Genomic DNA, 24382 nt, shown 5'->3' on the forward strand with positions numbered 1-24382 from the left:
AACTCAGTCTTTTGAGTTGAGCAAAAGTGGTTGTGAAAAACCTAGAGACTGTAAAATATCCTACCCTAAGTTACTGATGGTTAAGTTACTACCCCAGTTTGGACTTAGTTTGCTTCTTCTGTTTTGATCTCGGTAAGAGAAAATAATCATTATGCATCCCTACAGTGTGTCTGGCACTTAGAACTCAGTTACTCACTTCATTTTCACAATGACCTGCAAAGGGGTGTTATAATCCCTATTTAATATGAGGACTAAGAGCCTGAGAAAGATTTAACCACTTGCTCCTGGCTACGTAGGAATATCTGATGGAGCCAGGACTCTGACCCTGCCCGGGAGCTGCCTGACTCTTCCTGCTCTCTGATTGCTGGGGCGCTTAAGGAGGTGACAGTGCTCCCTGACTCGTAATCAAGTGCTTGCCTTTGTTTTCTGACCTTTCCTAGGTTCTCCTGACCCTCGGCTTTTCCTCAATATTGTAGCTTAACTCCTTCTGTCTAGAATCTGAGCCCCATGTCTGTGATTCACCGTTAGATATTCTCTTGGTGGGGTGCATGAAGGTAGAGTTATTAATGGATGTGAAAAAATGCAGATTCAGTTTGGACTTGTGTAACAATGTAGAAATTAAGACATATGATATATAAACTAAGAAAAATATATATAGCAATTCTTGATTTTCACAAGAGGGTGTGTGTGTGTGTGTGTTTAAGATAAATTACAAATCCTGAGGCAATTTTTTATCCTTATCTAGTATAATACACTGCTGCCTACGCCAGTCTGTTTTTAAAGAATGCAAATTAATTTTAATATTGGAGTAAGACATTTTCATGGAAGGAAAATCTGTTTTTAAAATGTCATTTAATTCAAATTTCATTTGCATTCCACTTTGAATAGCATTGCCTGTGGCATTGCTTCCTCTAATAGCATAGATGGCAGAAATGTGTTCATACATTCACATGTTTTATATTCCTTAATCTTTGGTACTGTCAACTGAGACAGTTTTAACTATTGAGATTGCAAGGTATGTGTAGAACTGACCTATTTAACTGCTCTCAGTAAACAAGTCCAGGAAATTCAGGGTCATGAGAAATTCATTAGTCATGACCTTGAAGAGTTAATGTAGCAAAGAAAATCAGGAAGAAAGATCTTATCGACAACAGGTTATTACTCAACATCAGTTTTTGGCAAGAGGCAAAAATATTAAAAGGTAAAATAGAAAGCTTTTTCAGCACTATTCCTTATTAATGTACTTAATACATTAATGGCTGTTACATACATTAAAGGTTGTACAGGCCAGCATAGGGGTGATGGTTATCCTGGCCACCACAGTCTCTGTGGGAATCTGCACATTCTGCAAGGACTTATCAGAAACTTGGCCTCTGAAATTACACTAGAATAGAAATAACAACTCTGTTTTGTCTCACTGTTTTTCATTAATTGCAACATCAGGGCAGTAAACCTTTAAATAACTAAGTTTTAAATTAAATTAACTAAGCATTGGCTATTAAAAAACCAAGTGCTAAAGACTGATGAAAAGGAAAAATGAGTGGAGAGATTTAACAGATATCATCAAGTCTTACTAAGGTAGCAGTGGCAAGACATTTTCTTGTCAGAGCCAGAGTTATATACAGTAATCCATCTAAATGCTAACTTGTTATAAATTCTGTGGTCTTGGGGAAATATAATAAGAAATTAATTCATGCCTGAAATCTCATACCATCTTTGTTTCCCCTTGGGTTAGAGTTTTGAAATCTAATAAATGCAAATAAGTCTCCCTGAAAGGTAGTGCCACCCAGTCACTGGTACAAGGTTGCTTGATGGAGAAGCAGAGCAGGGTAGTGTGAATGAGATCGTGAGGCAGAGTCACTCCTCAAGTTCTTATGTGCTGCTTTGCTTGGGGGTTGCCAGTTCATTACACCAGCATGAATGAACTTCTGAAGCAGATTTTCCCGGAGGAAAAAGAGAGAACGAAATAGAGTTGGACCACACCAAAAGAAAATAAAGACATGCAGCAGGTAAACATAGCTGTACAAAATCATACGGAGAGCACAGTATTTAAGGACAGGGATTTTAGAATCACTCATGCCCAGGCTCAAATCCTTCATCCATTTACCATTTGTAAGAGACAAGATATATAAGCATTTTATGACATGGTTTCCTCAGCTGTACTGCTAGGGTTATGGGTAGGGTTAAAAAAAAGAAAACGAGTGTCATGGGCATAAGTACATGCTTTAACTCCACAAACATAGGAAGCATTAGGCTGTTGGTAGCTAACATTAAGTCTATTATTACCATCATCGCCTCCAGCATGGAGTGTGGATTCTGAAGTCAGACAATTAGGTTCAAATTCTTTCTTCTTCACTTACTAACTCTGTAGCCCTTGGCAAGATATTTACCCTTGATGTGTCTTGATCCATAAAATGAAGATAGTAAGATCTACCTTGTGAATCCGTTAAGAGGATTCAATGATTTAATACGTGTGGGCTATTGGAACCACTAGATCCTGTAAATAGTAAGCACTCTAAATGTTAGTTGATATTCTGTCTGTATAATTTTAAATGGTGTTGAGAAACTCCGAATAGGAGACCAGTGGCAATTTGAATATAAGAGAGGGTGCTTTTAGCGCAGACGAGAGGGTGTTTTTTTTTTTTCTTTCTTTTTATATGACTGTCCAAACTAACCTCAGGTGCCTAAATATTAGGATTATTTTTTTTTTTAATTAAGACTGTTATGCTTAAAGCAGTACTTACAGTCACAGAATCTCCAAGTAGGAGGGAACTTAGTGGTTATCCAGACCAATCTGAGACAGGCACACTTTTTACAGTACCTCCAACCACACAGCCCATCCAGTTTTCAGACAGTCATAGGAAAATTTTCTTCTTGCCTGAAACTGAACATCATCTCAATTCCCTTCTAGCCACTGGACAAGTTCAGCCCTAGAAAACATCACAGACTAAATATAGTTTCTCTTCCTTATGAAAATTATTCAAATATTTGTAAATAGCATCCATATCCTACACCTCTCTCCCGTATGTTAGGCTGAGTTTCTCTTTTCTTGAAGCTAAGGTCCATCCACTGTTGCTTGTATAAGAGCAGTATGGAGTTCTCTGGAAACAGATTGAGTGGACATCAAATTTCCATGTGCTTAACTTGGGCAGTTTATTAGATTCCTCTGATCCTTTACTGCCTCGTGGAGATGGAAGTCATTAATACCTAATTTTAAAAGTTGCATTAGGTATTAAATCTATATAACACCAGACACAACATAGGTGCTCACTGATAACAGTAACTCTCTTGATAATTATTGTTTTATATAGAATGTTTCTCCTGCTATTCTTGGCCTTCTTTGATGAAAGTGTTCAGTGTATCAACATGTAGAAGAGGGTAAAATAATTACTTTCCTTTTTTTGTACTATTCCTAGATGTGGCCTAATCTTAGATTTTAAGATTTAAACATCATGAAGACCCTTGAAATCACTTCTAAGTAATAAATTTGGTGAAAGCTGCAGAATGCTTAAGAAGTGTCATTCACTGTGTTAAGGGCATTAGGTACATCACACGCTGTCTCCATTACAATAATTCTATGAGGTGAAAGGCCATTATTATCCTCATTTTGTAGAAATGCAAGCTGAAATTTAGTGATACTAAGAAACTTGTGCAAATTCACATAGCTGGTAAGTAGCAAAACTAAGATTATAATCCAAGTCTCTCTGATTTTCCTTTAATCCTCTTCTCTGTTACCTTTCCTTCACTTATGGTATGAATTGATTAATATTAACTATAGCAAGAATGGTGCCATCTCCCCAGTTTGCTCCCATAAAAACAGACAGAGAAACTAGGATAATAAAATCAAAATTACATGTAAAATGTCTACAACCAAGCTAAGAGCAAAGTATCCCCATAAAGCCCACAGTATAAGTGGGAAAATGTTCACAATACTGAAGTGGGAGGAAGTAGATGGAAGCAATGAGGTGTCTGATGGATCTGAAAAGGGGAGAAACTTAAACTGCCAATAATTACTCACTGAAAGTGTGATGGGCTTATCTGAGAACAGCAGTAGCAACTGGGGAGGAGAGTGATTCTTAAACGCTGTATCTTGAGTTAAGCACAAGGGGCTCATGGTCGGTTGTGAAGTTGCTGGTACAATTCAGGGTCCCACGAATTTTTTTTTTTTTTTTTTGAAATTAATCAACTGAAGCTGTCTTCTGGGATAAGGTCCTACTCTGATGGGAAACTTCTGGCATAGAATCCAAATTGAGAAGGACAGTGTCAGTGGGAATAAAGGAAAGAGAAGTTCCAGAGAAAAAGAATGGGTGGATAGGAAGGCAGAGCCGGAAGATCTCAGGATGTATGTGCAATTTTTTAATTTACTTTACAGAAAACAGAGAAGAGAAGGCTGTAGAGCTGGGGGGTTCAAAATGGCCCCATTCATACAGTTGCCTGCCATTTTCAGGAGTCTTAGCTGGGACTCTCACCAGGGGTCTTGATTCTTCTCCACGTGGGTCTGTCATTAAGGCTTCTTGGACTTCCTCAAGCCTCATGGCTGAGTTTTAAGAAGACCCAAGAAGAAAGCAAAAAGCAGAAGCTGTCATTTCTCTTAAGTCCTGTGCTTAGAAATTCCAAGAAACCACTTCCACTGGTCAGTCACAAGATGAACCCAGATTCAAGGTACAGGGAAATAAACTCCATCTCTCAAGAAGAGAGTGCCACATTCGTCACATAAAAAAAGAACTGATGAAGGCCATCTTTGGATACTATATACCATATATGCTTATATTAAAAATGCAAATAATGAACCTAAAAAGGTGTGCAGTTGTTGATATAACTATGCTGAGAGAAACTACTCCAAAAGTCTTTAAAGACTAAAATATAGTAATAGCTTATACATCTTTAGCAGGCATATTTTAAGGACAAAAATAACCACAAAGTAAAATATATCTTAAAATTATTTTAGAAATCAAATTACGCATGGTGGTATTGATATTAGCCATCTGGGACTTGTATGTAAGCTAGAAAAATTATATGACATCAAATTTATCAGTCTTTATGTTAAGAATCAGGATTCTTGGCATGGGAAAAAGAAAGCAGTATAAACTCGTGGTGATAAAATAAACTCATTTTTTTTCTTATGATATATTTTAACTTAGAAAGTATTGTCCAGTAAAAATTCCTGAAAAAATGAGCAACCTATAAGAAACATACATTTAGCACTTAATTGAAATATTATGTTTCCCTAAAAAGAATGAGAGTGCCTTGAGAAAATGGCTGATTCTAGTGGTAAGAAATGTGCAAGATGGGTATACCAAACAGCAAGAAAATCATCAAAGACATAAAAAAAAAAAATCATACCAAAAGTATTCAGGAGCCCACTTGAGGAACTTATCAGTGGCCAAATAAGGGACAATTTGGTCATAAACAAAGATATAACTATAATTAATTTAAACATATCACATAGTTTAAATCTATGAGTTCCTAATAATAGTTAAAAAAAAAACCTTATGGCTCAATATTGGAGGATGCTAGGAAACCAGCTTATTATTTTTAAAACTTGTAAATAAAAGAACATGCATTTATCCTTTCTCTTCTACATGTATTTGGTTACTCCTGGGTAACTATATAGCAGATGTGTAATGTGCATCTTTATAGACATATTGCAGTTAATAAATAAAGAAGGAATATTATATTTAAGATACCACCATATTTCAGTTCTCCAAAGAATGAATGTATTCATTCATAATTAATGGCTTCTAATATCACAGAATGGAGAGAACTGGACATTACATATCTCCTGATGAAAGAACAAAACAGCATCTATGAAGTAGTCTTACAAACGCAACCAAGAAAAAAGTAGGCATCAAATTGATTAAGTCTCTGGATTCAAAATCCAATTTATAAGAAACTCAGTAATCAGAGGAACATTTAAATGGCAGTTACAGGGATGTAGTCAGCAAGATTCAGACCAGGGGAAAATCTATAGAGTGAGCAACCTAATATATTACACAAATAAGTTACAATGAAATAAAAAATATAGAGAAACCTAGAGATTTTTAGCGACATTAATCAGTTACAATGTGTAATCCCAATTTGAAAAAGTGAAAACCAATTTGGTTTACACACATACACTATATTGCATATACATACACATGCATACACATTATACATATATGTATTTATTATACATTATACACTTTATGATAAATATAACATTTTTTGACAGAATTGGAAATTTTAAAACAGGATATTTGATATTCAATGATAGTTTAAGAATATTGCTCAGTAATTTTTGATGTAATAATTGCATCTAAATGTCAAATATCAACACATATTCATTTCTCTTTCCCCAATATTTGTGCATTGTCTGGCAAGCACTGTCTCAGGCGTGGCTTGTATTTAAATGCATTCCATGAGTTTCTCAGTCTCCTTAGATCACATATTCTTCTAATGGCAGACAGAAGGAGCACAGAGGCCAGACTTAATCTCACAGTACTATATAGTCTTTGTTGCTGTCATGAGTACTAACATTCCAAGCTATTTTCATGGCCAAGTTCAATACCCATAGATGAGGACATAAACTGTCGACAGGGGAGAAACTGTAAAGTCACATGATAAAGATCATGAATGTGTAATTCTAAAATAAAGTAGAAATGAAGACATGGGAACAATAACTCATTCTACCTTATACTTATAATCATTTTAAAAATAAGTTCTCATCTTCTAGCAGTAAATATTAACATTTATGGGTTAAATGATATGACGCTTGGCATTTACTTCAACATGATAAAAGGCTAGGGTACTGATAAAACAAGCTCTTCCATGAATTGATAAATTTTGTAGCTATATGATGGGAACATTGAGAGTTCATGTTACTATTATTTATTGTAAGTTTACTTTTTGCTACAAAATGAAGATTTCAGAATAACTGAAAAACAAATGCTTGATGTCTTTCATCAATATTTATAAACCATAGAATTGTGAGCAAATATTTGCTAAACATTCTTAGATATGCAAATAGTTTTAAATACCATCTTTGAGAAGAAGGATTTCTTAAAAATGAAGTAATTCTGACTTGTGAAAGGCCAGATGACAGATAAAGTATGTTTGCTCTTTCTGAAGAACTTCTGAGTCATACATGCTAAAAATATAAATGACTAATGTTTCCCAATAAAACCATTTCAATTCTATGAACACGATGCATCTACAATCACCTATTTAATGATTACTCAGTGATCTGGAAAAATGAATGATCGTTTGTTTTTTCAGCATATCACAATTACTGAATGCAACAAACAATAAAATTCTAATCCCCTTTCCCTACCCATACTCTACGTAATCCAATTGCTGCCTAATTTACGAACTCCTTTTATTCTGTTTCCAAGATCATCCAATCATGTCACATTTTTGCTTAATGATATAATGCTACACAGGTTATTTATTCCATTTTATTTATCTAAATTTCAAGACATGTTATTTATAACTTATAATGTACATTAAGCTCACATTAAGTCCTTTAGGTATCATGTTATCAGCTTTGTCTTCATTACTCTACAAAAGCTCACTATACCTTCCAAAAATGTGAAAAAAAAAGAGATGAAAAAATGTTTGCGGTTTTATAAATAATGCTTTTCCTAATTACCAGACATTTAGAACTGATATTTCTTCCCAACTCATTGAGTCTGAATCATAATTCCTTAAATAACAATAAAAGCAATGATAAAAATAATGCAATAGTCCAACAAATGAAAATATTTAGTCAGGAGTATTTTGTGCAGTAGAAATTATCTAAATAACACTGATTTAAAAATAAATTATACTTTTGACTCTTAACTTGATCCCATGTGTGACCTGCATATGAAAAACTTATAATTTATATTTATAGATAACTGAACACAGTTTTAGTGATATTTACAAACTATACCTGACTAAATGGGAGTGTACTGGAACTGAATTTGAAAGTAACAGTCAGGGCTCTCCAGAACTCCTTTTCAAATCTCCTGGCAGGGATTAGAAAGAAAAGATTTCAAACAGCTGCCTGTGATTTATTCTCTCCTGTTTCGGGAAGTGAAGAGGCACCTGGGAAAGGAAAAGGCTAGTGACAACCTGGTCTCATTTTGTACACATGGTAACCTGACATCCAGGCAAACAGACTAATGATATTCACTAGCGAGTGCTTATTTGTGGAATACTTTTAGCAGAATTTCCAAGGTTTAGGATTGACATTATAGTTAATAAAGCTAGAATCTGGCTTTATGAAGCCTGGCTTCCTGTGAAATGTCACATATGCTGTATCTAGGACATACAATGTCAATCTATGGCAATCTAAATGCCAACGTGCCCTGCAAACTTTCTTAGATCCCTCATCTATTCCTTTGGGTCAGAAGATGGCCCACTGGGAGAAGGAAGGACTGGGGGAGATGTTCTCAATGTTCCAGAGCTTTCCCTGACTTGCCTATCCCCTCTGGTTGCACATAACCTTGAAAATATTAGTAAACCTTGATACTGGGTATGGTCTTTATTCATTTTATTTGATCTATTTATTTGTGTCAGACTGATTTAACAGTATTTTAAACCACTTAAACACTGTCTAAATTAAATCATGGGACTTCCCAATAACTGTTTTGAACTATGTGATTCAGAAATACAGTAATGAACACTAAAGCGCTAACTAGTTAGTTATAAGACCAAAACAAGTATCTTCCTTTTCATAAGTAATTGTAAACAATAATTAGTAAAGAGATTAGAAACTACTTTTAAGAAATATAAATTTTACTGATTGTTACACCTAGACTGATAAATCAAAAAATTGTTTAAGTGTGTTATATACTGAATATTCTGTCTGTGACCTCTACAAAGGAAACCATAGTGACAAAATGAGATTGCTTGCTGTAATTGATAATGGGATAGATATTTCTATATTTTGGCATTAAAATTTGGAGGCTGCACACTGGGGATTTTTTGAAGAGGAACAGACATTCAAAGTGATTCCTTCACCTCAGAAAGGGGCATGACATTTTTCAGGAATCTGAAAAAAATATTTTGAGGTATTTGTAGGTAATGTTGATCTCAAGCCCCTTTTTATGTATCTTGAGAAATACTGCCATAAACAGATGAAGTGTGACACTCTATCTCACTGATTTAATTATTTGATGCCATAATTAACATGATACCAGTATTTCTGAAATATGTCTCTTTATTGACAGGATAGCCATAAAATCTTGAAATGAGATTTGAAGATAAAATCAACTTTCCCTGTGTAAGAAGCATAGACATCAATTCAAGCTCAGAGAGAAGACATACATCAATGGATGAGAACGAAATTTTCTAGGAGGAAAGGCGTGAAGAAGAAGAGGGAGCTGAGAAGATGAATATTTAAGAAAGAGGTGGCTGGAGTAAGAGTGACAGTGCTGGCCGAGGAGTGAAAGAACAAGAGCAGGACGAAGTATGTCACGGGAATGATTTAACTGTTCAGTAAATTTTATTTTTTGTCTTTGTTTAAGCCTCCCCAAGATAACCCTTTTGGGGAAAGTCCTAGTGGGAAAACTCTTGAATGGTTCTATGGACACTGCATTGGAGGCTGAACAGCATCGCATACGTGTATGGTTTCTCTACTACCAGAGAATGATCCCTCACTGGATTCGCCTGCAAATGTCTACCTTCCAGGCATATCCCTTTACCACTCAGCTCCCCCTTCTGTTGCCCTGACCGCCTGAATGGCAGCCCTCAGCAGGACTAGCGTCACCTCCAAATAATCCCCCAGCCTACTAAGACTGAATTATTCCATGCACTTTTAGCAATTTGGGCACATCTCTATTTTTGCCCTGCACTTATGTCTATCTGTTTACATGTCTGTTTTCCCTATAGGACCATGAGCTAATTAAAGGCAAGAAGTATTTGCTATCCCTAGCTTAACCAATCACAAAATTTCTGGTAAACACTGGAAATAGTTGTTAAATAAGTATATTTTTATACAAGTGGCAAGTTGCTCCATGATTCTTCCTGTTTACATAATATGATTTTTATCTTTATTTTAAACGTGTTTAGACTCCAAGGCACAGCTTGGTTTAAGACTTATCAGTCTCCTGCTATAGACAAAGTTTAATGAGAAAATGTCATCTAGGAACTCAGTGATTGCATGATTGATGTCATGAGCCTTACTTTGTTACATGTATTAAATATACATGTATATATACTTATCTCTCTATAGCAAATTTGTATCTGTATGTCAAGCCTTTCTCCAGGTCCACCAACTTGGGAGCACAAGTAGAATCAGAGAATAATGCTTTTTCTTGATTATGTTCCACCCACTCAGCATGTTTAAAATCCTGCCCAAGTAGGTATTTTTGAAAGGCCACTGCAATGTCTGTCATTTAGGCTCATAAATATACTCATGTTTCCTTCTCCTCTTCTGTTGCAGATTCTTATTCATGGCATCCTGCTTGGATTGCTGAATAGAAGGTCAGAAATACTCAAAAGTAGTCTGAAGCTCCAGAGATAGATGGATTTATTTCCAGATTTTGGGATAAGATGTATAAGAAAGACTTTAAGATGGAGTGATAGATGAGATGGACCTTAAAAGATGCTTAGATTTTTTTATACGTAGGCATAATAAAACAAGGGTGAGCATCCCAGTGTACCTAATGAAGAAACTTTTGAATAGAATGAAATGAAATAGCTGTCTTTGGCTGGAGGGTATAATCTGTGACAACAGCAGCAAGAGAGAACTGATAAAGAATAGGTGGGTCCAGATTGCCAAATGCTGGACCAAGAGGTTTAGACTTGATTCTGAAGACACTAGGGAACCAATAAAAGACATATACAAAAGCCTAATAATATTTCCTTTGAAAACCAATCCAGAAAAGATTTCCATTATTTATTGTTTGTGATTTTTACAACCACCTAGTACAAACAGCAAACAGAATAGCGCTTGTAATTGCAGTGCAGGTCTCTTTAGTCCATTAAGGATTAAGTGTCCACATGACAGATTTGAGCAAAAAAAAAAAAAAAAAAAAATCAAGAAACGTGCTATAAAATTATTTAAGATTTTGGTTAAAAGACACATGTAAGCATTTATAGTTTAATAAGCTATTTTACTGTACTATTAGAAAGAGTCTATCCCTGCCTCAACTTGGGATAAGGGTGAGGCAAATCTAATTTCATCTTTACAAATTGAAACCAATGCATAAAATCTAAGTTACAATTAAATTATATGTTGCTAAGTTGCAGAAATGACCAAATACTTCTTTTCTAAGACTGTTTTTGTGGACTTTTCTGGTGAAAAAATTCAGATTCTGTTTTCAGCTTATTATCAGGCAATTATAAAATTACATTGAAATTTTTAAAATATTGATAATAAAGGTAAAGCATGAAAAAAAATCTTAAACCCTAATGTTAGGTAAGAAAATAAATCCTCTGTGGGTAATGTGTTCTTATAATATTTCAGTGGGAACATTTTGGGTTTTTAGAATGTCAGAAAACAATGTTACTAGAGTACCTCAAAACAGGAAGGACAATGAATTTTATGCCTTCGCTCTCATGTTCATTTTATCCTTCACATTACAGCCAGTGACTCAAGGAAAGGAGAGTAGACATGTGGACATGCACACACTTTTTGCATGTAATAAATGAATTATCATGTGATACTTTTTGACTTAAAAAAACTAATGCAGCACTCTTTTTGTTCCCCTAAACTTGTTCTGTGGCATGGGTAACCCTTCTGGGACAATCTATACTGACATGCACATAACTGTTCCTTATACTCTGCAAACTCATAAAGGGCATTTTGTTTAGAACATTTCCTTCAATGGTCTATGAAAATAAGGCTCATTCTAGATGTGAGTCACTCTCTCAAGATAAAGCTTTTCTTGTAAATCATCCCACTGCTTACCAAAAAAAAAAAAAAAAAAAAAGTGTGTATGGGTAGAAAAACTGTGATTTTCCCTCCAAAAGGGAAAAAAGAATAATTAACCCAATACATTTTGATATTACCACTTCATTCCTCTTAGTTGCGGATTTTATATTAATATATTTTAAATTTTACTATTTAATCAAGAGTAGCAAGACTAATGAACTTAATATGTTTCCATGCACTGACAATCAAATTGTGATCATAAAATGCCAGATGGCACACTCATCATAAAAACAGTGCATTCACTTTCGTTTAGTCTTGTTCTGGGTTCCTGGTAGGTGCTTTGTGTTCGATAACTTTGGAATTTTTGTAGCTATCCTTCATATCTCTCTCTCATACTTTTAAAAGATCTCTTACACAAAGTTCCCTGAGAGCCAAGCTCAAACATGTCTCTCTCTTCATTAAACATTTTATTTAGGTTCTATTTAATATGACTCTTTGCATGAAAAACCATACAACAAAAAGGGTCTTAAAATTACAACTTGACCTCAATTTATGATCAATATAAAGAAGTATCATATAAGCATCTTTGAACTTGTTATATTGCTTTCTGTTCATCGTTGTTACTGTTTACCCTAAATTTGCTCAAGAGCACAACTTCTAACAATATTTAATAGCATATGTCTAATCTTCTGTTATTTGGTTCTCACATAAAGCTATACGATTGTATGAATAAAAATAATGTATGGAATGTTGCCAACAATTTTTTTTTGACAATCATACCAATAATTAAATGCAGACAAATTTCTGCTTTATCTATTTTCTATTCCTTTTGCACTGATTGAGAAGGTCTTCTAACACTTAGAATTTTGGACTTACGTGCTCAAACATTAGACAGTGAGAGTACAACTCCTTTCAACTTTCAGGTCAAAAAACCAGTAAATACTTCCCATCCTCTTCTCTTCACACTCCCTGGGTACAACATGGCTTTAAAACAGGGTCATGTCTGTGACCTTCCCTAATTTACATCTATGAGTTAAATCACACTCTGACTGGCTTACAGATGCCTGTGTAAAATGATCTGCTACACAAGCACCTCACTTTTCCCTGAACAAAAACGTTAGTCCGTGAGCCCATCTTCTAAAGAAAGTAAGGAACCTGAAGTGGTGCCTCAGTTTGTTCATCAACATCTCCCTGAAGTGATCTCCCATGAGGAAATAGAAGACAGGGTTGATGACACTGTTCAGGAAGGCCAAAGGCCGAGTCATGATGTACAAGGAGTTGATGATGACCTGAGTGCACGGGGACTGCGTCCAGATCCCCTGGTATGAAGCGATCCTCAGGTTCCGCATGACGTGGTAGGGAGTAAAAAGCACGGAGAAGATCACAACTGCCATGATGACTAAGTTGAGAGGCTTTTCAAGGGGCAAAGCAGTAGCAAGCTGCCTGCTCCTCTGCTTTAGGAAAAGAGCAATCTTGAAATAAAAGAAGCACATCACAAACAGAGGAATGAGAAACCCTAAGAAGGTTAGACACATGCCATAAATGAGGCTGTACTTGGGGTCCCCGGAACTTGCATAATCAATACAGTTGGTGCCATTCTCAGCTGTATCAGGATTTAAAAGAGGAAGCATGGGCATGAGCTCTAAGGTTACCAAACCCCAAATGGCCAAAGAGAGTATAACTGCAGACTCTTTCCTTTGCAGGAGGTGTTCCCGGAAAGGATACTTCATGAGCAGGTATCGATCAATGCTGATAAAAGTGAGGAAAAGAATGCTGGTGTAGAGGTTGGCATGAAGCATGTATCGGTTGCTTATGCACAGCACGTACCCATATGTCCATTTTCCGAGGGCATAATATCTCATCAGCATGGGAAGGGTACACAAGAAAGCCAAGTCAGAGATTGAGAGGTTAAAGAGATAGATGTTACTGCTGGTCCAGTTCTTCAGACAGGAGAGGTAGCCAAAAACAACAGCAGTATTCCCAAAGACTCCCACTATGAACTCAATCCCATAAAAAATGGGAAGGTAGTACTTGTGCAGGGCAGTCTCTGCTGCCTCCCAGTTTTTGCAAGTTGCATTCCATGCCTAAAGAAGAGAGAGAAAGTATAAGAATGAATTACTACACTATGACCAAAGACAAAACTGTGCAGAACATCATCATCATCATCAAATTACACTTAACAGTTGAACTACAGAGAGTTGGTTACATTAGTAAGGAGTGTCAATATATACATGTTCATATACATGTATGTCACTAGTACATTATTTTAACACATATTTATTGAGTTCCTTCTAACAATGTGCTAGACACTGGGGATGACAGCCATGGTAAAACAAAGTTCCTCTTCTCAAATAATCTATACTCTTTTGGGGAAAATCAGCAAATAAATAAGTGCATATTATGAAACAATAAAGGGTGTCAGACCTAAGGAAAAGCATGTGCAAACGCCCAGAGGTGGAAACATGCATAAAGGACTTGACAAACAGCAAGGAGGCCAAGAGAAATTGCAGTGAAGTGAAGAGTAGAGTTGAATTTATTTTTGTGCCTTCAGGATCAGCTGTGGTCCCTAGCATATCACAGTTGTTTAACAAATTTTGCTGAATTGAATTTAATTGAACCATAACCTAGAAGAGGAACCTGGGATTTTTATAACTCCAGGCTTGCAATTTGAATAGCTTTGGTTTTGTTTCCATATTGACAAAAGATTTTAATTATTTTATTAAGTTTAGAAAATATAACTCCAGTTTTAAAACACGATTTTAAAAACTTAAAATACGAAGCTGAAAATATTAGAAATGACAACACAATAGCCACTCTTTATTGAAAGCTTACAATGTACCTTGCACTGTGCTCACCACTTTCCAAGGATTATCTCATTTAATACTCACAGTGACACAAGGAGATGGGGGTTGCTATTACTTTCCCTTTACACACGAAGTCACTGAGCCTTGAAAGGTCATACATTTCGTAAAAGACCTCTATCATAGCACCTTCTGAATGGGGGCCATGAAAATAAGCAATCTGATTCATTTAGACCTTAAATGTCTTGCTCAGCTACCACTTTCTCTCTTATAATGAGGCCACATTGTGGCTGGATAGGATACTTAAAGAACTGACTCTCTTAAAAATGTCTTGGATTGCCATTTTAAAGCATTAAATCCTACTTATTTCTAGTAAGGAAAAAGCAAGGCTGAAAATAGAATTTTCTAAAAATTTCCTGTCAAATAGGCTTTGGAATGTTAGTTGCAATCAAATGATTCATATTTTGGTAAATAGAGCAAAATAAGAAAAAAAAAAGCATCTGAACTGCCTCTTCTGGAAAGCATGCAAAAACTGAGCAGAATTCACTGTAATATAGGCACCTTGAGAAATTTTATCTACTTTTGTTAAGTTCAAGTGTTTTACTTCAGTTGAAGATCGCTGCGATTTTGGAAGTGTTTTACTTATGAAAATAATTCATGAAATTGTAGATATAATAAATGCTGTATTTTGATAAGTTATTTTGAATCACTTACTTTAAAACATCCTAAATTCCTCAGAGCCTCTCCTCAAGTCTTTTCATTGCAACCTACCACTAAGTCCAACTCTAGAAGAAGCTGGATTGGAACTTCCTCAGGCAGCAGACACACTGGACGCTGCTGAAGAACCAAGCAGACTGGTTTCACTCTGTCTTTGAGATTATCTGATTGATTCTACTGCTCGCTCACAATGCCAGCAACTTACCACTTCTCAATGTCATACCTCTTCTTCAAACCTTGTCCACCTACTCGGCCCTACTCATCGTGAGCAGAATGTTTTGCCTGCGAATCCCGAGACAGAGCCCATTCATTGGGTGTCCACTCTCCAGTTCCTGCCTCTGTAATAGTCCTCTCTTTCCTTCCTGTGAAAACAGAGAACATCTGGGCTTACTCTGGATCTAACTCAGCCCCAATTTCTCAAGATTCCTACACATTATCCATCTTGTCTCTCTCCTGTCTCTTCAGCCTTCTCCATCTCAACTGCATCCTTTCCATTGGCATTTAAACACTCTCATCTTTTCAGTCTTAAAAATAAGGCATAAATGATATATAAACTTCTCTCCCTGGTTTCACATGTTTCTCTCCTTGGCATAGCTTGATCTGAAAAAGAGCTATCCTCACTAATTGTTTTGACATCCTGACCCCCACTACCTCTTCAACCTACTCCAGTTTGGCTTCTGACCTACCACCCCACCAAAATAGCCTTGGTGTTGCTCAATCCAATGGTCACTTTTCAGTCATCTTCTTACTTCATTTCTCAGCTGTTTTTCATACCAAGGCTTCTGGAAGAACTCTCTTCTTTTGCCTTCTGCGACTTAACAATCTCCTAGTTTTCTTTCTTTCCCCCTGGTTGTTCTTTCTGGGCTTTTTTGTGACCTAAGCCTTCTTGGCTTAATTGTTAAATGTTGAGTCCCTCAAGGATCAGTATTGAACTCCTTCTTTATCTAGGCTTTGTCTGGATAATCTCATCCACTTGCTATCTTTAATAGCCATCCACATATCAATCTCTCAGATTCACATCCCAGCCCAGACCTGTCTTTTAAGTTCCAGTTGTTTACAGTTATGGCCGCTAATTGAGCTCCTGTAGGCACCTCTGCCTCCAGAAATCCTGTACGAGCTCTCCAGCTTCTTTCTCAGTCCGGCTGTAACTCCACCTAACTCAGTCAAATGGCCACACCCTTTACCCACGTGTTCACCTCAGAAATCTGAGCAACACCCTTGAAGTCATCTGTAGCTTACTTTCAATAACAAACTAACCATGTCTTGTTGACTATAAGGTCGGGATATTTCTCAAATCTATCACTAGTGCTCCAATTCCTTCATCACCATTCTAGTCCAGGCCACCATCATCTTTATTTCAGACTCTATTGTATCCTCCTATTATCTCCTCATCTTCTCTGGTCCCCTTTCAATCTTTTTGATGTGATACTAAACAATCTTAAAGAACTACATTCAAAATTCCAATCATATTCCTGTCCTCAACCAAAACATTTCAAAGATTTTTCACTGCCTAAAGAGTAAAGTCCAAAATTTTTTAGTGAGACTTCAAGGCCTGCATGGTCTGGCTCCTGTACTCCACTTCAGCCTTGCCTAATATTATCCCCCTCCTTCTCATCTTTCTTCCTGTTCTTGGAATGCACAGAGAACTTTCTTAGTGTTCAGTTTGTTGAATTTTCTCACTAATCTTTTCCCCCTATGATCACATATTCTGTCTTATATCCATACTTCTTTCAGACCTCAGTTTAAGTGTGGGTTTCCCAAGATAAGATCTCTGACCACCCCTCAGTCTAATTAGCACCCCCTACCATCATACACTTAGTTTCTTAGCTTTTCTCACAATTTCATCTTACTCATAGTTTATCTTCCTCACCTGGTATAGTGACTACTGGATAAGTAGATGATCTGTAAAAGCTTGCTCAGTGGAGGGGGGAATATAAACACTTGACAGTCTACAAAACTTCTTTATAAATATTTCCTTTAAGGTCAGATAAGTGGGAAGTCCACTAAATTAAGCACCTTGTTCTATGTCACTATAAAACCTGACACTACTTATAGTATGACTAATATTCGAAATTGGCAATTGCAGTAGTGATAGCTGTGATTTAGACATACATTTGTAAAAGGTACATTTTAATATATATCTTCTAGGATCAATTTAAAAAATTAAAGTTAACTAAAAACTTGAGGAATTTATAATAAACCTCAGAAAATCTAGGACATGTATGTACCAAAATATTAATAGTTTTAGCCCTAGTGATGAGATTCCAGATAATTTTTATTGTCCTTTCTCCTTTTGGTTTGCCTGGACTTTCTATATATTTCCTCCAAATCAGCATGCATAATATTAAAAATTCCTATAAATACAGCAAAATGTTAATGGTCTTTTAAAAAATAATAATTGGCTTTATTTTTTAGATTAATGGTAATTTTCAATATCATTTTTTATTCTATTCCCAACTACTTCACATTCCACAACTTCTGGAAGTTCTCTCTTCCTTGCCTTCTATGACATGGCAATCTCCTTGCTGTCCTCCTTCATTTCTTTCTGGACTCTTTTATAGTCTAATTCTTCTTCACCCAAGCTGTAAATATTGGAGTTCCTCAAGGCTCAATCCTAGGCAACTTTTACTATCTTGGGAATACTCAAAATGCTGATGCACACACTCAAACGAATATTAAGACAATAGAAAGTTTCTTTACGACAAGAAACTTGTTTCGTTTTTGAATTTCCTCTTTTTCTAGTTGTAATTCTTATCTTTCTGCCTAGTCAGTTCTGAAATGTACTGAATTTTGTCAGTAGCTTATGTGTAACAGAAAGGTCTGACTGCCACGGAAGGAAAATATATCCATGAAGACCTGTATAACTAGAAGCCAGATTACCAATAGCTACCACTCAGGCAAGTTAAGGGCCATACTGATGCCATGGAGAATTCCTCTGCCTTTGAGTCATCCACTGGGTTTGGAGATAAGGAAAGTGGTAGGGACGAAGATTACTGGAAGTGGAATAAGGAAAGTGAAAGACTAACCATGGTCCTACTTCTCAGAGTGGTTGCTTCATTCTTTTTTCAAAGAATAACTTTTAAAAATACATGTATTATGTAACACTCACTCAGAAAAGGCAGATAGGCAAAAAAAAAGAAATCAAAACCGTCACCAATCACTCCTGATATTTAATATTATTTATAAAGCATAAAGTTAGGCTGTCTAATATTTACAGGCCAGCTTAACCTCATCAGGACCCACAGTTCTGAGATTCCAAGTTGGATGATGTTTGTAGCTAAGAGTGTTATTAGTGTGGCCATCACAATTCTACAAATTGATGAAGTAAACTAATCCTTTAAGCAAAATTTCCAATTTTTCATGAGGGAAGTTCCTCTTCCCTCATGAAAAATAAATATTCTCTCTTCTGCTTTCTAGTGGTTATATTTTTAATTTTTAGGAAATAGAAACTGTGACAAATAGATCAGCTGGTTTGGATGAATTATTTTTAATGAGTTTTCTTCCTTAGATACTGGCAATTAAAGTGAAATCTTTAATTATATTCTAAAAGCATACCTAAACCTGTTAGAGATATTAAGCTACAAATAATATTCAATTTACTCACAAAAGCAGATCAGTAGTTCTAATTTTTAATTTGAGAATGTTTCACTGTAATTGTATTCATTCTTTTAAAAATGCATTTTTGAAACTTAAACTTAAAATATATCTGAGAGTTTATTAGCTTTTAAACTGTTTTTTTCTTATAATCATCACAATTAAACAAAGAACATTTATGAAATTTTAATTCTTAACTACTCCTTTAAGGCAAATTTACATAGTAATATGAGTATTTTTAAACAACTTACTTTTTCATTAATAAACAATTGGAATAAAAATATTTACACTGAAAAGATATAATCATTTAATATTAATGACTTCATTTTTTATGTATTTTTTACATATTCCAGAAATTACACCAGAAATCAAAGCACTAAAAAGTGATAATATGGTATCAAATTTGTATTTATGAGTTTCTTTAAAAATACCTCACCAATTATTAAAAGTTCTGGCAAGTATAATAGGAAGAGTTTCTGCAATTTTCCAGTTTTCCTTGGTGAACTATATTCTTGAATAATGTAATTTTTACAAACATAAATCCTAAATTTCATTTTTAGAATGCCTTAAAATTTCCTCTAACACATTATTTTCTTAACATGCAAATACTATATATATGATAGTTTGTTTTACACAAACTAGGAATTTTAGGAACTTTAAACTACTTTCCATAAGTAGTTACATTTATTTAAGTAAATCCAATTACTCTTTTTATAAGTTACCAAGACACTGGCAAATATAATAAACCTCTTCTAATAAAATTAATTTAGTATCTGACAATTAAAACAAGACATCTAATCTAATTTTGTAAGAAGTAAATGTAAACAGTTATGACTTCCTTTTAGTTTCTTTTGCTGTTCTACATGTACTTATAAATGACAGTTCAGATAGTTCATTTAAACATTACTTAAAATCTTAACTGCTCACAGGCCACTTTTAAAAGAAATCCCCAACGGAAGGTCTGACCTTACTTTATATACCTGGGCAACATGAGTTGCATTACAGCTTACCATTCTGTCGGAAGGCCCCGATCCCTTGAAAGAAATTCTTTGCCAGCAACTTGATGCAGCTTCTGACCCAGTGCTGTGCTGCTGGCCATACTTAGTGCAGTCTAATTTGCATATCATGCAGCCAAGATTAATAATTCAAAAGTCCAGGAGAAATTTATTCAGTCAAACCTCAAAGTCAAGATGTCCAAGTAAGGGAACTTCCTGAGAAGTCAAGACACAAAACAAATTACTCATTTCATGGAAAACACATTTAACAAATTTTTTAAAAGACTACTGTTGAAATTATTCCATTCATTAGAAAAACAACAGGGAAGCACTCATTTTCATGTTTATTTGCATATTTAAATAATAAGAAAAGGTAAGCACTGTTTATGTTGAGTTTACAGTTGCTTCTGCGTTTTCTTCATTTTTTAAATTCACAAATTTTGATGAATTCTGTATCAAACATGTAATAACTAAACAGCTGTTACCAACAAATTTGAGGGAAGTATAAAACTGAAATTTTGGAGGCAAATCTGGATGCATGCTCTGTCAGTGTACTATCAAAAGGGATACTAGAGCTTCAGATATTTTCCATTTTATTTTCAGTGACATAAAAATCCAGAGACATAAAAAATACATCAGGTGGCCAGGGATTAGGGAGAAAGGTGGTGTCTAAGAAAACCTCAACAGAAGGCAATTTATACATCCAAATCGACGATCTGCATAGCACCTGGAAGCACAGTAACACCATTTCAGACAGGAAACATCTGTTTTTTTTCTGAGGATTATGTTAGTTTTATATTCAAGTAAACACTCAGTTTGCTTGATTTGAAGCACAGGGGTTGATGCTGAGAAAGTCCCTAATTGTGCAGGAAGTAGTAATTTAATTTGAATGCCATAAAAGTTGAATGTTGAGTTGGCAATGACAGGCAGAAGCCCAAAAAGAAACCATTATAGCCAGCCCCTTTAGCCAAGCATTTCTCTTTCTCCAATACATGAGAACCCAAAACTCAGAAACTTAAAAAATGTATTTTATAAATATATACATGTATGTACTTACATACATATATTCTATACTTAAAAATATATACATGCATGAAATACAAATGTACTTGTAAATGAAATGCATACATATTTATATGAAATAATATCTATATAATTTGTTGAGTTCTTGTGGTATGCCAGGTATTGCACTAAGCACCTTTACATATTGAATACTTATAAAGATCTTCTGAGGTTACTATTTCAAAAGTTTTCTCACTTTACAGATTAAAAAAATTGAGGCTCAGAGAGGTTAATTAACTTTCCCAAGGTCACAGAATTAGTAAGGAGAGGGACCTGAGTTTAAACCTATATATTTTGATTCTACAAACACCTGCTCTGATTCGCGATTGTCTCCAAGATTGAATGACGTATACCACAGATTGAATCAAAGTCTAAAAATTAATGACAACTACTTTTCAGAAATTTAACTCTATTCTACTTTCAGAAGGAAGACTAAAAACATCATTTTTGTCTACAATTTTGAAAGGGCAAAAAACAAAGCATTTGAATGACCAGTGCTATGTTAAACATAAATTAACACAGACCCTTTCCAAACAACCAAGGTGCACGGATATATTTCACAGGTTTCTGCCACTATTATGATGAAAGACAAGGGTGATTCCCTCTTTGTAGGGTGGTGGGAGTTCCCCAGAGCTTCCTCTTTCTTCTCCCCACATCCTGACCACCATCTCACTCTGGACTGTTAAGATGAAAAGTGGTCTATACTTCTTCTTTCTCACAGAACCAGTAATCAGACCTGGTAGCCTTGCTTCCCTCCAGAGTCTTACTTCACTGAAGGTCCCACTGCCTTAGGATGCTCTCAATGGAGAAATCAAATTGATCCTGAGATAGACTCAGTGAGAGGTCTCCAGTGCTTCTGTTCCATTCATAAAGTGAGGCTTTACTGAGGTCTGCAGAAGGACAGATACACAGGGCCAAGGCCCATGTCATGGATGTCCTACCTTTTAGTCACACAAGGTCCATGCTCTAAAGGACCACTGGACTTAATGCACTACTGTCACATTCTAATCGGAATTTTTAACTTTTTAACACGGAGCCCTGCAATTTTATTTTGCACTGGACTGGAGCAGTCTTGCCTGTGGGAGTACAGATCTCCTAGGAAATGATTTCTATTCAGCACATAAAATTTCAATGGGGCAATGTTTTGGGGTTTTTTTAAATTTTAGTCTTGTTTAGTTTTGTTTTGTTTTAGAAACAATGTGACATGTTGAAATCTACTGGTTGTGGAGAAATGAAACTTTGAAAGACAGTAAAGTTTGCAGTATAATTTACTAAGAAGTAATACAATGTGCTGGTTAAAGAGCATAGGGCCTGGAGGCAAACTGCCTCCTTTCAGACCTTGGCTTCACCACTTAATAGCTAAATAAATGCTGACTATTATAGAAGTTTATAATAAATGAGAAGACTTATTCACAATGGTCATGCCAACATAATGCCATCAGTGTTAGAATATTTGCTCCCCAGGAATATCCATTTGGAAATGACCTTATAAAAGGCAGCTTCGTGAAAATTCTCATGTGGCTTTGCATGTTCTTTGAAAAGATAACAAAACTTGGTTTCCTTGTAAAGAGGGATAATAATTTCTACCCCATAAACCTCATAAAGTTCCTAGTATCAAATGAGATAATATGTGAAAATGCAATGGGCTAGGAATGCAAGAGCAGTTCTTATAAACCAGGAGAACTAGTCAGGAAATTGAAGAGGAAAAAAAAAATGAGGAAGACAGTTAAATAAAAATATTAATTAAATTCAATGTTAATAATAACTTAAACATTTTTAAGCACTCTATAACAACACTCTGGGTGCATTAATTCCTTTAATATTCACAAGAATTTAATGCAGTGCACACTATTACTATCCCTAATTTTAAGATGAAGAAACTAAGGCCAAACAAAGATTAAATAATTATCTGCAATCACACAGCTAGTAAATGACTGGTCTATCATTCGAAGTCATGTCTGTTTGACTCCTGAACTCAAGCTTTTGACTGTTATTCTGTCCCTCTCATGGTAAAGAAGAAAATATTAGGTCAAAACATAAAATTACTGATACTGGATAATTTTTATTTTATTTATGTATGGCAATTTCATGTCTTTTAATCTATAAAAATAAGTTTAAAATGAACACTAAGTTTAATTACTGGTTATCAGATTTACTGGTTATCAAATTTAAGTACTTAAATCCACCAACTAAACAGAACAGATCATTTTAGGTAAGAAATTAGACAACTAGACACATTTAAAATAAATAAAGTGTTTATGGGAAGGTTCTGCTAGCAACAGCTGTACGCATGTTTACAAGACACATTTCTTTCAACAGCACGAACAAATCTAAGTTGAAAACAAGCTTGTCTAAGGGTCACACTGATCATCAAAGAATCACAAGCAGGGAAAGAGGAGGACAATTAATTCAATTCAATTTCTCCCAAACCCTTAAGGGCAATAATAATAATAACAACAATATGACTCCAAAGAGAAATGAATGAAATGAATAAGATTACTGAGAAAGATATTTTGGTGTTGCTGGGCTGGGTGGACTTACCCAAGGCTATCTGGTTATTTCTCTATTCAAAGAATGGGTTTAGATAGGAAAAAAGAAATTAAGAGAACAGCAAAAGAGAAAATATTCTAGAGGGTATGTATAGATATTCTCTAAATTCTTCCAGATTCTAAAACTCAAACAAAACATCTATTGACCAAATTTACTTTACCATGAAAAGTAGTTTATCTAAGACGGGCATTCCAGCTGAGGCAAAGCAATGTTTCCTCTTGATATAAAAACCCTTGTCATGTAAGAGTCACATTAATAAAGCAAATTTGTACATCGCTGCTTCTTTGTTTCTTATCCTATTGAATAAAATGTGCCATGTTTATTATTGCTCAGCAAAATGCAAGAGAATTGTTCTCTGCTGACTTAAAACGTGTTACTTGTTAAAAAATACCTGGCTACAGCTGAAAAGATTCTAAGTTCTTTGAACTAGTAATAGTCTAGAAACACAGCATATTCACCTTTTATTTTTCAGTTTATACTCAAATTCTAACAGCAAAATGATTTTTTAATAATACATGATAAATGTTAATCATTAGTGTTTCCCTACAAAAATAATGTCTTGTTTTCCTGATGTGAAATTCAGACATTTGTGTGAAATTATAGAGACAATTTTCATTCGTAACTATACAAGTTATATATAGCCTTTTTGATTAAAAAAGGAGAGTGCCTGAAATATTGAAATAGCTTATTCATTTGTCAATTGGCTATCCAACTACTGTCTTTCCAATCACATTTATTGTGTTTTGTACAAATTTCCTTGATTCTTGGAATATTTTGTATTATTTATGAAAACAACACAAAACAAAGAACAGCTAGTTCATTGT

General features: G+C 35.1%; 1 protein-coding gene across 3 annotated transcripts in view; it reads right to left on the minus strand.

Moving 5' to 3' along the window:
- Positions 1-10846: 10846 nt before the first annotated feature.
- The window catches only part of SUCNR1 (succinate receptor 1), a 35271-nt gene continuing 21735 nt past the window's right edge, over positions 10847-24382 (minus strand). The window contains exons 1-3 of one of the 3 annotated variants that reach the window (XR_006723846.2): positions 19962-20090; positions 15581-15719; positions 13787-13923 (exon numbers count right to left, since the gene is read on the minus strand). Coding sequence is in view for 1 of the 3 variants with exons in the window: in XM_074369393.1 (XP_074225494.1) it covers positions 12934-13923; positions 19962-20078 (1107 nt within the window). In the remaining 2 variants the exon portion in view is untranslated. Of the gene's footprint in view, positions 13924-15562; positions 15720-19961; positions 20163-24382 lie in introns of those variants that run through there. The other 2 variants (XR_006723845.2, XM_074369393.1) reach the window with 2 other exon arrangements.

This window comes from Camelus bactrianus, chromosome 1 (assembly GCF_048773025.1).
Source record: "Camelus bactrianus isolate YW-2024 breed Bactrian camel chromosome 1, ASM4877302v1, whole genome shotgun sequence".
Lineage (NCBI taxonomy): Eukaryota > Metazoa > Chordata > Mammalia > Artiodactyla > Camelidae > Camelus > Camelus bactrianus.